The sequence below is a fragment of the Micromys minutus genome (genome assembly GCF_963924665.1).
Source record: "Micromys minutus genome assembly, chromosome: 2".
In the NCBI taxonomy this organism is placed as follows: Eukaryota; Metazoa; Chordata; class Mammalia; order Rodentia; family Muridae; genus Micromys; species Micromys minutus.
The window spans coordinates 19,702,919-19,719,830 of record NC_137971.1 but is presented as its reverse complement, the minus strand read 5'-3'; the positions used below and the strand labels follow the sequence as shown (position 1 = coordinate 19,719,830).

General features: G+C 46.2%; 1 protein-coding gene across 6 annotated transcripts in view; it reads right to left on the bottom strand.

Moving 5' to 3' along the window:
• BLNK (B cell linker) overlaps positions 1–16,912 on the bottom strand; it is a gene marked incomplete at its 3' end in the record, with an annotated part of 61,165 nt that overhangs the window by 20,931 nt on the left and 23,322 nt on the right. For 3 of the 6 annotated variants that reach the window (XM_080912430.1, XM_080912433.1, XM_080912431.1), the window contains exons 3-8: positions 14,127–14,176; positions 9,475–9,515; positions 7,555–7,711; positions 6,265–6,428; positions 2,646–2,727; positions 1,530–1,601 (exon numbers count right to left, since the gene is read on the bottom strand). In XM_080912430.1, the coding sequence (XP_080768556.1) occupies positions 1,530–1,601; positions 2,646–2,727; positions 6,265–6,428; positions 7,555–7,711; positions 9,475–9,515; positions 14,127–14,176 (566 nt within the window). The remainder of the gene's footprint in view (positions 1–1,529; positions 1,602–2,645; positions 2,728–6,264; positions 6,429–7,554; positions 7,712–9,474; positions 9,516–14,126; positions 14,177–16,912) is intronic. The other 3 variants (XM_080912432.1, XM_080912434.1, XM_080912435.1) reach the window with 2 other exon arrangements.

Genomic DNA, 16,912 nt, shown 5'->3' with positions numbered 1-16,912 from the left:
ATTGGATCAAACTGAACTGAATAAACGGTGTGTGTGGTGTATATGCATGTGTGCACTTGTGCATGTGTGAGCAGAAAACAGAGGAGGGTGTCTGATGTCCTGCTCCATGATTCTGCCGTAATCCTTTTAGATAGAGTCTTTCATTAAACCTGGAGGTCACCTGGCAGCCGCCAAGTGCTAGTGACCCTCAAGTCTCTGTTTCTCGTAGTGCTGGAATTATATATACATGCACCCATGCTCATGACTGACTTTTTACACGTGTGCTTGGAGATCCAAACTCAGATCCAAGATCCTGCTTGATCACGAAGTGCCATACTCACTGAGCAGTCTCCCAGTCCCTGAGCAAACATCTCACTAAGAGACTATCATATAGAGAGCTCCCCGGGTCCTAATGGGCATGCAGGAGATACTCTGTAAGCTTGGGTGAGATCTGCTACCCTCTGTAGTGTTGTGGTTTTCCCATAACAGAGAAATCAGTTACCAAATACTACGGAGGACCTGGTCTGCGGTAAGCACTGGGAGGCACTCTCAGGCTCTGTGGAAGGTACCGGGAAGGAGAGACATACTGTCCTCATTCATGCATCTCATCCGAAAAACAAAGAGCTTAGAATGTATTGAAGGTCCGGCCACAGGGTTATCCTCTCAGTTTGTGCACAGAGGCCATCTATTCTTTCTTTATATGGTACTTGCCGAGTTGGGTGCTAATGTCACTCAACAGCAGAGTGGGCATTACTTTAGGTCTTCACCAGCACCCTGTGGAGTCGGCCTTCTCCAGTGCTGCTCCTGCTCATGGCTTACTTGACTTAGATACAACTTTAGGACACAGGTAAGAAAGACAACCACATTTCTAAGTGTTAGATCTCAAACTGTCCATATTGCCAGAAATAAACTCAGGCTGGACTGCAAAGGGATTCTAGACAGTTCGAGAATAGCCATCATTTCTTAGAAATGTGTGAAATGGTCCCCCCCATCCCACCCCACCTGCTTGGAGTCATTTCCCTTGGCTCTCCACTGACATATACCTACAGTAGTTATTGGCATATCAACAACACCCATGCTGGCCTCCAGGCCCCCTCAGTATCAGAAGCACTTGTTACACACATAGTCAACACTGGCCTCCATGGCTTTTCTTCCCCTCACCCCTAGCTACTTATCTTCCTTATAATTCATATGATTTGTTCAACCTTCCCTGCATGTGTGGATGTGTGTGTATATGTGTGTGTATGTGTATGTGTGTATGTGTGGGTGTGTATGTGTGTGGATGTGTGTGTGTATATGTGTGTATGTGGGTATGTGTGTTGTATGTGTATGTGTGTGTATGTGTGTATGTGTGTGGATATGTGTGTATGTGTGTGTGTATATATGTGTGTATGTGGGTATGTGTGTTGTGTGTGTATATGTGTGTGTATGAGTGGGTGTGCATGTGTATATATGTGGGTGTGTATGGGATATAGGTGATTGTGCATGTATGATCTTAGTTGTGCATATATTTTGGAACAGACTCAAAACCAAGCCATATATCTATTTACCTGCGATGGTTCCTGGAGGTGGCATGTGCTTTGAGGAGCTGTTTGGCTTGGTTGACCGATTCACCATGGGAGCTGAAACACACAAAAATACACAGGCAGAGTGATTGCAGACACGTTGCATTGACGAATGTTATTGTCGGCAGAAACATGGCCAGTCAAACCAGAGAATCTGCAAAGATTCCATGACCCTCAGTAATCCTATAAGCCATCCAAAGAAATCTTCTCAGGGAAGCTCTTGGATGGGTATAGTTATTCTTGATTAAAGAAATGAAATAAAGACAATCTGTTAAAATACACACTGGATCAGAATATTAGCTACTGGAGGCTTGGGAGACAAAGCTTCTCTCTTTGTTTCATTTTAATGAAAAGTATATTGAAACCTAAATATGGTGATGCTGTGCCGCCTTCCCTTCCAAACAGAAATTCCCTTGGATTTTGAGGTTGTCTGAAGAGAGAAGAGAGGGGATGTGCAGGTAGGTGTTGCTTTGTTCACTGGGTGCCTTGGTCTTCAAGCCATGGCCCATGCTTGGGAAATACAGGAGGAGCTGTTATTAAAAGCAGGAGAGGTGACGACCAGTTCTCTCTGCTCCAGTTTATCAGATGAGATCACCTGCCTGGGACTACATTTTCCAAAGTCACTGTTTCTGGGGGGTGCTGCTTTCACGTCTGATCTGGGACAACGTGTTTGTGATAGCATTTCCTATTCCCAGCAGGATTTACAGAGCAAATGTCCTATAGGCCCGAGACACCGTGGAACTAACAAGCTGGGATGCAGAGCCCACGCACTGTTGTTTTATCAACCCTCCACAGATCCGATAGCTGTACATTGTTCATAAGTCAACCCTGTGGCTTGCAGACTGGCCAGAGTTAGCTATTGAGAACCATTCTGAGTGGAGGCAGCAGAAGATGATAGCTCACTGCTTTTATAGCCTGGTGTATAAACTTGAACACTGAAGGAGGAGAAAGGCCCGAAGCAGATGCTCCCCTGGCCAAAGGGGGCATGTCTACAGGGGAGGGGCACTTGTGTGGTCTAAGTGCCCCATACTTATTTGCTGAGCAGCCTGGTGCCAGCTAACTGCTGGATGTTTTCAGGCACTCCAAACAGCAAATGCTTACCTTTCTCAGCAGGCAGTGGGCTGCTTTCTCTGGGATGGATATAGTTTTCATCGTTATCTTCCACAGGGACTACATAATCAGCCTAAAAGAAAGACAGAAGCGAAGAGAACACTTGCTGTACATTCATAGTTAATAGTGGGGGAAAGAGATTTTCCTTTCTATAAAAGCTTTAGTGGGCTATAATCCACACACTATACAATTGCTTACAATAGGGTGCCTTTTGACATTTAGACTTCTGTTGTATCCACAGGAGCTTGTCTACTAGACTCTGTTCCATGAATGCTAAGTTCATGGCTGATGAAGCCTTTTTTAAAAAAATAGATGATATCAGTTTTATTTTCTGTGATAAGACATCAGGAGCAGATGCAAGTTATAGAAAGAGGAGTTTGTTTGGTCCTAGTGTTGTGGAGAGATAAGTGCCCGTGATGGTGGGCAGGGAGTTGGGAGATGGGCACAGTAGCAAAGAGGTGGGCAGAAGAGGTGGTAGCAGGAGCAGGACGCTGGGAGTTCACATATTTAATCACAAGTATGAAACAGGGCCTTAAGTGGATATGGGGGGAAATTATAAAAACCCAAAGCCATACTCCTTCCTGCAAGGCCACACTTCCTAAACCTCCCCAAACAGTGCCACCAGCTGGGGCCCAAGTGTTCAAATGCCTGAGGGGCTATTTTCACTCAGACTGCTATGTCAGTATCCTTGAGTCTTTTAATCTCTAGACTTCTCAAACATATAATATGATGCTAGGCGTGTCTTACAGTTTGGATCCATCTTTCTTGGATCCAAATGCTTCCCAGCAGTTCACTGAAGCTCACTGTTTATGTACACACTGGATACTAACACCCCTTTCCACTTTTAATTGGGTTGTTTGCCTTTTATTGTTATGGTATATTAGTTCCTTGAATGTCCTAGATATTAGGTCCTATATGAGATCCATGACTCGAATGTCCCCCCTCCGATTTTGGGTCTCACTATGTGGCACGCAGCAGCACTGAGCCGACATCCTCCCGGTGTTGGGATGACAGGCATGTGTAATGGGCTTTGCTCATGCTTTTCTGATGCACTGCTTCAGGTACAAAGATCTAAATTTTAAGTCTAATTTGTGTATCTTTTTCTTCGCTGTTTGTGTTTTGGTGTCATTAAAAGCCGATTCCTGACTCAAGGCCATAAAGATTTACACTTCTGCTTTTTCCCTCTATGAGCCCAATAATTTCATATCTTATATTTGGGTCTATGATCCACTTCTGGCTGATGTTGTATATAGTATGAAGCAGGGTCCAGTTCCCTCATTTTGCACTTGGACATGCAGCTTTTCCAGCACCATTCCTTTTTTTTTTTTTTTTTTTTAAATCAGCTACCTCTTTATTAAATTCTCTTGGCCTTTGTCAACAACCAGTAGACCACAAATATAGAGAGGGAGAAATTTTTATACTGACAAAATACAGACCCACTACTTAGATCTTAAAGACAGATTTTCTAATCTGGTGGACTGACAAGATGTATACCAGGAGCAGAAAGCACACATACACACACACACACACACACACACATCATCATCATCATCATCATCATCATCTTGCTCAGTCATTTTAACAGCCCTGTCAGGTAGGTACGACCACCAACTCTAAGGAATGGAGAAAATACTGAGCTTACATAAGGCAGTAGATACAGGCTTTGAGCCCAGTCACGCTGACATTCTCTTTGTGGGCTTTATTTGTTTGTTTGAGACAGGGTTAGTCTAACCTCGGCTGTGGTTTTATTTGTTTACTTGTTTCAGACAGGGTCTCTCATTAGCCTGGACTCATTCCCTGACCTTCTCCACCAGTGCTGGGATCACACACAAGCGTTGCCACCCATGTGGTAATGTGGTTTTTATGTGGTTCTGAGGGAAATGAACTCCGGTCTTCCTCCCTTGCAAGGCAAATACTTTACCTGCGAAACTATCAGCCAGTTTGGTTGTTTTCTTTGTAACCACCCACCCCCATTTTTGGTTTGTTTGTTTGTTTGTCTTTTTAGACAGCATTTCTCTGTGTAGCTTTGGCTGTCCTGAAACTTGTTTTTGTAGACCAGGCTGGCCCCAAACCCATAGAAATCTCCCTGCTTGTCTTCCCTAGTGCTGGGATTAAAGGTGTACTCTACCGCACTCAGCCTGTAACTGTTTTGTAATGTCAACTTTCTATCTGCTCCTTCCAGCACACAGCCTCCTCTCTACTTCTTTTCCACTGGTACAGGTTTTCCTGAGCCACCTCTGCAGGGTGGGATGGGCAGAACTCTGCCCTGCCTCACTGAGCTTCCCTCCCAGCTAGTCACAGAAATGGGGATCCTGGCTCAGATCTTTGCTTCTGTGTCTAAAGTCACATCTCCAAGTGAATTTGCCCAAAGCTAAGAATGCTTACTGACCCCTTTCTCCAATACTACTGTCCCTATACCTGTGTCCCCCTCCCCCATGCCTGCCATGAAGAGACAGGAATGTGTCTTTAAGTCACCTCTCTGGCTGACCTGAGGACTGAGAAACCAGCACCCTCCAAGTCTGCCAGCATCTGCTTTTCACTCTCCTCCAGAGCAGGAACCTGGCACAGAAGTGTGTAGAGGTGATAGAGGTGAGGTAGGAGCAATGAGCCCGTGGTAAATGAGGAAAGGATTCGCTCACAACTGAGATGAGCTACCTACCATGAGGCTCAACAGCTCGGACTCAGTGTGGGCCAGTGTTTCACCTTCAGTGTTCAGGAGAAACTAGAAAACTGACCTTGTTAAAAAAAAACCTAGAATATGATAGAAACCCAATAGATGTGCACGTGTGTGTGTGTGTGTGTGTGTGTGTGTGTGTGTGTGTGTAAGAACTATATCTAGTAATAATCAAAATAGTGAGAAAAGAGAAAGGGAGGAAGAAAACAGACTCAGAGAGGTTGGCCAGTTTGCCTAAAATCACAGGGCTTCCAGGATCAGAAGGAATATAGACCTAGACACTGTTTCTACGGTGCTTTAAAAGGTTCTCTTTCCTGCCTCCTTACTGGACATTATATAAAGACACACATGAAGGTCATTTTACAACTGTTTCTCGCACCTGCTGACATCCCAAAAGAAGTGGTTTCTCAGGGTAGCTCCTCTAAGAATGTCTGCTGATGGCTTAGAGCTGTTTTCCGTGTCCTTCTGTGGGACATCTTAATAGCCATGAGCAAGGGTTGTCTTTCTTTTTAAAATAAAAATGCCCTGTGAGCCAGGACTACTAGGTTGGGGCAGTCCTTGTTGCACAGTTTGGGCACTGCACTTTCAAGAGGTCACACTCCCAATGGAATAAGACTCCCAAGGGGCCAGCAGTGACAGAGGAGAGGTTGATGAAGTCCCCGGATTCCCAGGGGTGGGTGCAGGGGCGGAAGTAAACCCAGTGAAAGTTGTTGAGAGGCACTGCAGGGATGGCAGGAGAGGCTCAGATCTGGTACATAAGTCACATTTCGGTGGAAAACCAACATGTCCAAAATGAGTCACAGAGTCACAGGTACTTTTAGAGAAACTAAGTTCCCCTCAGTGTCACCTTGAGGGACTTGCAGGGCTTAAAGGAAGGGAGGTCACTCCAGACCTACTTCCCCAGTCCCGTCAGCTCTTCTCCTAGGCTTACTTTACCTCATCCTCAAGGAGGTCTTTGGGCTTGGGGGGCACTTGAGGCTTCTGTAGAGAGTTGGGGGCTGGCAGAGTGGAGGCCAGCCTCGTTTTCGCTGAAGACCAGCTGGGCTTACTGGGAAGTGTCTTGCTGAAGGGTGGAGAGTGTCTCTGGCTGGATCGATTATCTTGAACAAACATAAGACAACACAGAAGAGGCCCTGGGTCATTCATTGTGTGGATATCATGGGGGATCTAAAAGACACACAGCCAAAGGCATCTATCTAACCAGAAAGGATGGGCATGGTTCTTAAAGGAGCCAAGTCAACAGGTAGACAGAAAGCATCAACTGTCAACTGTTTACCTATGTGCACATAGACGAAGAAGGTCTTCAAGAGCACATTGGGAGGGGGGTTGGGAGAGCTGAGAGCCCAGAGTACTCTCAGGTGTATTTATTTACACATTGGAGACATCTCGGGGGCTTTAAAAGTGGCCCTACTTTGGACTTCTGAATGCAATCTGTTCTGATGGGTTTTTAAGTCCTCCAGAATATATCAACGAGTTCTTTCCCTCAACTGGAGAAACCAGGCGGCCCTGCTTTGTCCAGGACTATTCTTTTCAGCAGGAGTCTGAGAAAGAGCCAAGGCTCTGATGCTGGATGGGTCTGGGCTCCTTCTGCTCTAGCATCGACTAACTGCGCCTGTTTGCCGCCAGCTGGGATGATAGACCTGAGCTACCATGGCAGACTCTTTGGTGGACCACCAGAGGCATGCCTCAAAGCCAGATCGTGCAGTGTCACTTGACCTAAGTGGTTGATTGCAGGCCCAGGACTCAATGACACCCCCCCCAACCACAGTGGACACACTTAGTCTAGATGGCCTGTTTGCAAAGCTGTCTGGACCAGAACAAAGAGGGGGCTTTCATGGACACTCAGGTCCTTGAAGGGCACCATTATTCTGTGTGAGCTTCTCAGAAGTTCCAGAGCCTTGGATGAAGGAGTTCCCAGGAGAAAATGTCTGGGTTGACTTCTCGTGGGGGCAGGAGTAGGGGTCAGAGGATGGGAGGGGGAGCAATTATTAGGGTACAGTTCTTTATCATTTCAGAGAATCTGTTCAACACTCTCTACCTGGAGGAAACCCACCCCATAAAATGAAAGCCTTACTAATGGTGACCCCCACCCTACGGTGCACCTGCCTGCTCCGGACCTACACTGCTGTTTGGGAGGGAGAGTGGAGACAGGCAGGAGGCCTTCAGGGAGCAGCTATGGTTGCCCATCTCCCCATTCCGTGGTCCTAGAGTCCACAGTGGCCTCACCTACATACTCGCCCCTCGTGAAGGGCAGAGCTGGATGGACCACCCGCGTCTGCTGCTCAGCAGGAGGCGGCTCATAGGAATCGTCGCCCGTCTCCTCTGCAGGCATCACATACATCTCGGAGTCCGAATGGTCATCTGGATTTTCATAGTCACTGTCCTGCAAGTGTAAGCACCTTGCTCGGTAATCCTGCAGGTGCCACGGATCCCACCTTAGGAGGCAGGAGTGGTTCCTGTGGCAGAGGACAGGAAGTGGAGGCTGCTCGTGTCTGCCTGCTGCACGCATCTCCTGCCGTGATCACACAGGACTTTCGGCTGCAGAGACAGACATTGTCTCCTTTCCGTTGGGATGTTATAATGGGGCTCTTCTGTCTGGCCTAAACGCTTTAGGAACAAGTCCGTGTTTCAGGCTATCTGCAGCAGAGACCCACCAAAGTAAAAATAGCTGCTAGGGGAATTTAACCAATCCTTATTAATCTTGGCTGTTTAACTTTAGGGTAGGTCGGTCCCCACTCTCCGGGTTTTTACTTCGTGTTCCTCGCTCTATGCCTTCTTTGTAAAGTTTATTCCTTTTATTTCTTGAGATCATAATTACACTGTTTTCCCCTCTTTTTACTCCCTCCACACCCTCCCGCGTGCCTATCCTGGCCCTCTTTGAAATTCTTAATTCAGCCAGGGAGCCAGCCTCCCTGCCATGGGATCTTGCGCTGAAGCCAGCAGGGGGCGCAGCCACGACACTCTAGACACTAGTTTCTTCTACACTGGGTTCTAAGAGGAACTTCATGCCCGAGTGACCCACAATGAGATCACCCTTCCCCTTATTTTTCTTTTCTTTTTCTGCGGTTGAAGAAGGAGGAACTGCTGTCTTAAAGACCACATCCACTCCAGGTGGTGAACACAGATTCGATTCTAGACGCTGGCCTAGAAGTCTTCATTCTGAGTCGTCAACCCGGTGAGGGACAGTGGGATTGTCAGTTCTGTCCTCGGGACCTTCATTTCCTAACATGTTTGAGGTGGGGGTGTGGTGTGTATAGGGTCCCTTACAGACTGAAACTCAGATCAGAGCATGGTAACGTTGTGGAGTCTACATTGTGGATGTTGAAGAAAACTTGAGATGCATGGTCTCAGCAAGACTCGGCTCCCAGTAGGTGTGGCTGCAGGGACCCTGCAAACTACAGGGCCTTTTGGAGAAGGGTGACAGTTTATTCTGCTGTATCACCTGTCAGGGTCACCGATGTTCTTTTGGTCATAACTGGTACCTCAATAGCTCACAGCCTGGTTCTGAGGCCCAGGTTTGAGTGTGGGACCTGCAAGTTAATTAAATGTTTTTTTTTGTTTTGTTTTGTTTTTTCTGGTTCTAGAAGCACCTCTAACTATCCTTAACGCTAGTCAAAAATAGGACTTTTTTTCTTAGTAGCCTGGCCTCAAACTTTCCAAATAACCCAGACTGGCCTTAAACTCTTAAGTCTTCCTGCCTCAGCCACCCAAGTGCTGAGATTATGTGTGTACCAGCTGTGACATTAACTCTTTGTTTGGGCGGGTCTCCTGTCCGGTGTCAATGGGGTAGCCTCGGTCAGAAGTATGCTCATCAGTATAGACTATCTGAATGCATTTGTTACTTCTGGCTCTGTGTGTCTGTGAGCTCAGAGAATGAGGTTAGAATACCCACCTCCCCTGGCCGCAGTAGAATAAAGCAAAGTTACATATAAAAGCGCTCAGCCTGGCTTGTGGCGGGTATTGGACCCAGTCAGCTGTCAGAAAGGTCACTGCCACCTACCTGGAGGAGGCTTTTCAGTCCTTCTGAGACCCACCCACCTCCCCGTGTTGCTCTGCTAGCCTTCAGCACACGGTTCAGAAAGAAGCCATTTAAGAGGTCTCCCCCAAGAGGCTGGCACCCTTCTGATCCCAGGAACAAACACTCACAAAGTCATCCGACCATTGCTCCTCTTCGTCCACAGGGCTCTCTGTAGCAGGAGAGGAACATAGAGCAAAAAGCATGAATCTAGCTGACAGCTCTGGCTGACCCACAGGCACATGTATGGTCTGTCCATAGACCCCTGAGCTGTCTGCCCATAGACATCAAAGGTGGCACTTTTCTGTGGGCCTTTCAGTGTATTTACTCCTTGTCCTTGAGCAGTAATTACAGCCATGTTGTCATTCATCCTTTTCATCTCTTTTGTCAGAAAGCTTAACCTAAAGCACAAAATAAAAGTCCCGCAGAACAGAACAGTGGGGTTCTTTACCTAGGCCTGCCTTTGTCAAGGGACATTTTTGTAACATTAAACCAGACTCGAGGAGGATGTCTGGTGGTTAGATAAGAGCCAGGATTCCTCAGGAACTTGTAAAACTGGTTCCCACATGCAAAAAGGAGTGATTTTTCCCCTTACCTTTGGCAGAAGGGACAATGGCTCTCTCCTGACATGTACCTGTGACTTCAGGCCCAGACTGAGCCCCAGACTCCCACAATTCCTGTTTATAAGTACTTTTATATATTTCAGGCTCTCTCCTGGCCCTTCTCACTTCAGATTCCTGCTCTCTTTATTTCTGCTCCCATTCTATTCTCACTATTCTCTTCCTACCCCACCATGCACTATTCTATCCCTACCCCCACCCTACCATGCACTATTCTATCCCTACCCCCACCCCACCATGTACTATTCTATCCCTAACAACCCACCATGCACTATTCTATCCCTAACAACCCACCATGCACTATTCTATCCCTAACAACCCACCATGCACTATTCTATCCCTAACACCCCACACCATGCACTATTATCCTTTCACCCTTCCCCCTCTGTGCACTATTCTCTTCCTACCCCCACCCCTCTATACACTCTCTTTCTTCTCCAGCTCTTCACCCTTCTCTTGCAGATAGCCCAGGCCATGTGCAGTCTGCTCCACTCCCCAACTCTGGACTCTTAGATGCCCCTTTATATTTTCTTTCTCTTATGCACAACAAGACTAATTGTACCCTGGAGCAGTCATGTTGGCAGTTTCTTTACTGTGTCTCTTTGCATACAATAACCAAAAGCAACTTGGAGAGGGATGGATTTATTTGGCTTATGGATCTGCCTGTCTGTCTGTCTCTGTCTCTTTGGGTAATTTTCTTTTGAAGCCCCTGGAGAGTCCCTGGATTGAGAAGCTTAGGGGCTGATTTCAAGCCAGAGCGTGCAATTGAATGAGAACCCCCGAAACATAGAGGCAACTGCTGAAAATGCCCCTGGGTCATGGATATCTAGGTGTGCGGGAGGACAGGACAAGAAGGGGCACAGCTACAAGTGGTAACACAGGTTCTGCCAAAAGAAGAGTTCCCAAGGATTGGGGGGGAGGAACAGAGTGGGAACAGGCTCTGTTGGCAAAAGTGCACGGGACCAATTTGTAAGACTGGGAACTTGGATGGACTTGGTTTAAAGCAGATTTGTTTCACTTTAATATGTGGGAGTTCTTGCTAATTCTGACTCAGTAGTTGGGTGGCAGGGTGGAGGCTGTGTACGCCTAACAAGCTCCCAGCTGACTGCTGTCACCAAACGAGGGATCAGACTGTGAATGTTCCTGTGCTCCAAGAGACCATATATATTGATATCAAGGCTACATGGAAGGACTGAGTCTGCAGCTCAGATGTAAAGCTCTTGCCTAGCATATATGAGGTCCTGGCTTTGAGCCCCAGGGCCATATAAGAAAAGGCTAAATGGAACATTTCAGAAAAAGATCAGGTATGTGAGGTCAAAGAGAACACATTCCTAAACCCAGTGTCAGAGAGGTTCACTGTAGCAACAGGACCAAAACCCAGCAGATCTTCATTCTTCAGATGACAAGGGTGACCTGGAGTGACATCCACAGTTACATAGCCAGTTAGTGGCTAGACATGAGAAGACCTTGTCACTAGCCCTGTGGCCTGTAACTGCACTCTGGTGAGCCATAAAAAGTTCAGTGGGACCAAGATGAAGAGAAATGTATTATGGCACAGTTCTCTGCTGGGGGGTGAGAACCAGAAATAGAATCAGACACTGAGGGCCACTTAGAAGCTCGGCCCAATGGCAAACAAGAAATGTGAGGGCCTGACTTATAGCCATGGCAACAGAGAGGAAAGATACTTGAATGTGGAATCAGCGGGATTTAGATGAAAGCTCACCCTTTCTGCAAAGGATAAGGAACAACAGGACTTGACAAAGAGCCCCATGGCAAGGACAGATATGCTTACAATTTGTCCCCTAGCACATGAATTAGATGTCACCTCAGAGAGACCATCCCATCTGATTCTTTGCCATTGCACCTTGACATTTTTTTTCCTGTTATCCATAGCAGCTATCATGCTTAGGAAATTACTTATTTTTAGAGAGAGAGAAAGAGAGAGAGAGAGAGAGAGAGAGAGAGAGAGAGAGAGAGAGAGAGAGGGAGGGAGGGAGGGAGAGGGAGAGGGAGAGGGAGAAAGGGAAGGAGGAGGAAGAAAGGGAAGGGGGAGGGAGAAAGGGAGGAGGAGAGGGGAGGGAGAAAGAGAGGAGGAGAGGGGAGGGAGAAAGGGAGGAGGAGAGGGGAGGGAGAAAGAGAGGAGGAGAGGGGAGGGAGAAAGGGAGGAGGAGAGGGGAGGGAGAAAGGGAGAGGGAGAAGGAGAGAGGGGAAAAGGGAAAGGGAGAGAGGGGGAGAGGGAGAGTGGAGAGGCAGAGGGTTGAGCTAGTTGGCCTAGGAACTTATAGGAATTCTGTCTCTGCTCCCATCCTGTCCTGTGAGAGCTGGGGTCACAGACTGCTACAATATTTAACTGTCTGTGGTTTTGGGGATCCAAACTCAGACCCTCATACTTGTGTGGCAAGCACTTTACCCACTGCCACACAGGACAAAACTCTTGACATATTTGTTGAACGGACCGAAGCTGCAGCACCTGCAGATGTTCATTCTACAAAGTAAACTGTTCAAATGCCATCACTTCTGAATTGTCTGCTTTGAAGCTGTACATGCATCTCTGTTACTTCCTTGTGAGACTTCAGAGCCTGTACCGAGTGGCCATTAGGAGACATTGGAGAGGAATAACACCTACATCCAGTAAGGGATGCCCATTTCTCAGGGATCAAGTAAGCTCTGGACACCATCATGGAGGTGACCTTTGTGAGGATACCAATGATGGGGGTGGGAGTAAGTTCAGTACAGATGTTGGACTGAATCACCTCTTACACACGCGAATCCATCATTCCATGACTTCCCTATTATTCCTGTTTGGATCCTAAAATGGTCAGAGTTGTTCCCTTTTCTCATCTTTGGAGAGAAGAATGGCTTGTTCTCACTTAGTCATGGTTGGGAAACAGGTTTCCTTGACTTATGAATTAGGTAGATTTTTGAATTCCTGGACAAAATCCCCATTTCTTAGTTTCATGCTCCACAGAAATTCCATGGCTATCTGTATAAACTTGCTAAATGCCTGACAGTGTGTGCTTCTGTCTAGGCGAAGGGGTCAACAGATGACTTTGATCACCTTTGCCTCAAATCTACTAATCTCAAGATTAGTCTTTTTGCAGCCAAAGCTGATTCTGGTTGAAAGGGAACCATGGATGTGTAGGAGGCGTTCAGTCTTGAGTGCCATTTCTCAGGATCCCTCTGCTGCTATTGACATGGTCTCTCACTGGCAATGGTTACCTGACAAGCCCCAGGCTCTGTCTATCTCCATATCTCTAGCACTGGTACTACACATAAATGCCACCATACCCAGCTTCTTATATGGTTTCTGGGGGTCAAATTTGGCTCTTCATGCTTGCATTCTAAAGCACTTTACTGACCGAACCATCTGACTCCTTAAATAGCTTTTTGTGCAGGATAGATGAGTCCCCACTGTCATGGACTGCACAGAACTGCAGTTTCTATACTGCAAGAAATTGTAGCTATTTCTAACGTCATCTGTCTTCCCGTTTGGGCTATCAGTTCTGTGGCAGGGAGAACTATAAGTCACTTGAAAGTATGGTTTTTACTTAATATCTTATAATGCCTGGGACATGGGATATGTTCAATAAATAGCTGCAAAGACACTTAGATGGGTGTATAAATAGACAAAAAGATGGATAGGTGGGTGAATGGATGGATGGGTAGGTGGGTGGATGGATAGGTGGTGGATGGATGGATAGGTGGTGGATGGATGGGTAGGTGGGTGGATGAATAGGTGGTGGATGGATGGGTAGGTGGTGGATGGATGGGTAGGTGGGTGGATGGATAGGTGGTGGATGGATGGGTAGGTGTGTGAATGGATAGGTAGGTGGGTGGATGGGTAGATAGGTGGTGGATGGATAGATAGGTGGTGGATGGATGGGTAGGTGGGTGAATGAATGGGGGTGGTGGGTGGGTAAGTTGTGGATGGATGGGTAGGTGGTAGATGAATAGATGAATGGGTGGGTGGGTAGATAGATGTGTGAATGGATGAATGGGTAGAGTACATTTGCACTGAAGTTAAAGGCCCCATTGATATGGTTGTTCTTAAAATCAGGCTCAGTATCCTTTGCTTTCAAATGAGTAGAGCATATTTCCCTCCCCAAGGAAGACATATGAACACTAGACAAAAGCCAGCTAATATATTTTACAAATATGCTTACCTAATGCATAGTCCCTTCGAGGAACACTTGGAGGTCCTTTGACCTTTAGCCTATGGATGAGAACCAATAGAACAAAGGTTAGTGGGCAGGACAACTGTTGCCAAGGCTCACAGCACATGCCAACACAGAGATGAGAAATAGATCTCTACTAGAACATCTTTTGTGCCCATTCGCTGAGTTTAGTGTATTGTAATCTAACAAGGCCAGTATTCTCCACAATACACAGGGGGCTTATAACTTATCCCAAGTCAGGCAGAGACATGGAAGGGCTCTGTGAGGTTAACACTGCATTCAGTGACTCAAGGGAGAGAAGTTCTCATTGGCTGACAGGACAATAAGAAAAGATGAGCTGTGTTTTAAGGGTTCATAATATGTTTCTTAAAAGGGAAAAAAACATCAATAGTAAGTACTTTGCTCATAGCTGAATTAAAATCATTTTTGCCATTTCAAAACATGACAAGTAGGGCCTAGGCTATGGCCTAGTGGTCAAGTGCTTGCCCAGTGTGTGTAAAGCCCTGGGTTCTAGTCCCAGCCCTATAATAAAACAAACAAAACCCAGAGCAAATAGGCCAGTATCATCTCAAGATGGAAGGTTTATAGTAAATTACCAATTAATAATAATTACCCATGTTATTTAAGAGTGATTTCCTTAACAAAATTTAAAGCACACACATATAAAACTAACATCCTACAGTAGCCTTTAATTACTGAAATATTATTTCCTTTTATAGAAGCAGTATATATGGTAATAATTATGTATCTACTTCATTTCTTTTTTTAAACTATGTATTTTAGAAATATATAAAATTCCTTATAAACCAAAATTGCAGATTGTAAAAATAACATTTGTTTTTGTCTGGGAATCTACCCTTTCTCACCACAGGTTTTTGTATCTATCTTTGCTCCCGTTCCCATCACAAGCTAACAACTTGCATCAAAATAAACTTGTGATAAAATCTGCAAAGAGATCATTAAAGGAACCGAAGGGAAGAGAAACAGGAACAAAAGGAACACAAAATTTCAAAACGCTCAAGCCAGGGACCATTCACCTCCATCCCCGAGTCAGAAGAGGAGAATTTTAACAGCTCAACTCACCTGGGAACAGAAGACAAACTTAAGAATAAACTGTCAATAAGCACACAAGGCACAAGCACCAGGAGTGTGTTCGGGTGCCCAGCATCCACCCACATAAAATATGGGTGTGGTGTGCCTGCCTATGAATGCAGTGCTAGTGGCTGGACACAGGAGGATTCAGGGAGTTTGCTGGCCAGTCAGTCTAGCGGAATTAGTGAGCTACAGTTCAGTGAGAGACTGTCACAGAAAACTAAGGTGGAGAGTGGTAGAGGAACATGGGATTCTAGCCTTACACACACACACACACACACACACACACACACACAAACACACACACACAGAGATGCATGCACATGTACACACATGCACATTAAACTATATACATATGTGCACATACCCATACAAACATGTACATCATACAACACACACACACACACAGAGGGGGGAGGGTGCAGACCACAAACCAGGAATAAAAGGTGTATTTTGAAAGTAAGGTATAGCTGAGAGCTATACACTAAACCCAACACTGTGTATCACAGTGACAGAGGAAACAGTGTGTTCAACCATGCTTCCTCCTCTCAAGGGAGAATGCTGTCTGGTGTCACAAGGGAACCCAACTGCAGTTCCTTTGAGGCAAGATAATCCTTGACTTCCATGGTAATGGTCACAGTGGCCAGATTTTCCACTATCTGGAAATGTGACTTGTCAAGAAGAGCACTCTAGAGGCTAGGAAGATGCTTGGGGAGTCAGGGTAAGAGCATTTGCCCTGCAACCATGACAACATGAATTTATATCCCTGTCACCCACATAAGAAGAGGTGCCTGCATGGCTGTGCACCCCTGTAGCCACAGAATTTGGTAACAGAGAGATAGGGACATCTTGAGAACTCTCTGGCCAGCCAGCCTAGTAGAAGCAATGGGTTTCCAGTTCAGTAACATGCTCTGTCTCAAGGTAGTAAACTGGAGAGCAATAGAGGAGGGCACACCCAAAATCCAGGACTTGTTTCTGTGTGCATGTACATGTGTGCGTGTAACACACACACCACACACACACACACACACACACACACACACGTGCTCTAGGGACAGTGGGAAAAATGTTTGAAATAGAGACTGCCAGGATTACTGCTGCCCATGCCTTCTGTCATATGACTGAACACGAGAGTGAAACCTCGTACCACTGAGAACATCGGAGTTGCAAACCTGGCAGCCGGGGCGACCCACAATTGCTAGTGAGTCTAACAGTGGCTAGTGTGGGGAATGAGATTTCATAGTAGAAAGGATAAACAGAAAAGACCTCACATGTCTGCCAGCCCTGGGACAGAGCCTGTCCTTGAAGAGAGTATCCCTTCCCCTCACAGAGGACCACAGCCTCTGCCTTCCAACCCCCATGTATGGTGAGGCTCCTGTATGCGTTAGGTTCTAAAAACAATCAAAAAGAATAAATATGTTCTACAGACACGAAGAAATGAGCAGGGCTATACTGCCAATGGCATAAAACTGGGGAGGGAAATTTGGCAATGGTGATAACGCATTAACTTCCTCTTAGACATTTTATTTCAAGAGTTTAGATTAATGGACCCCTTGAAGTCTGAGAAGAGCCTCACTGGAGTATTATCTTTGACAACTAAATAGAAAGGAATGGCTAGGGAACTTTGGTTGAAAGGGAGCTATTACTCTAGAGACGTTATTCGTTCAAACTCACACCCTCCC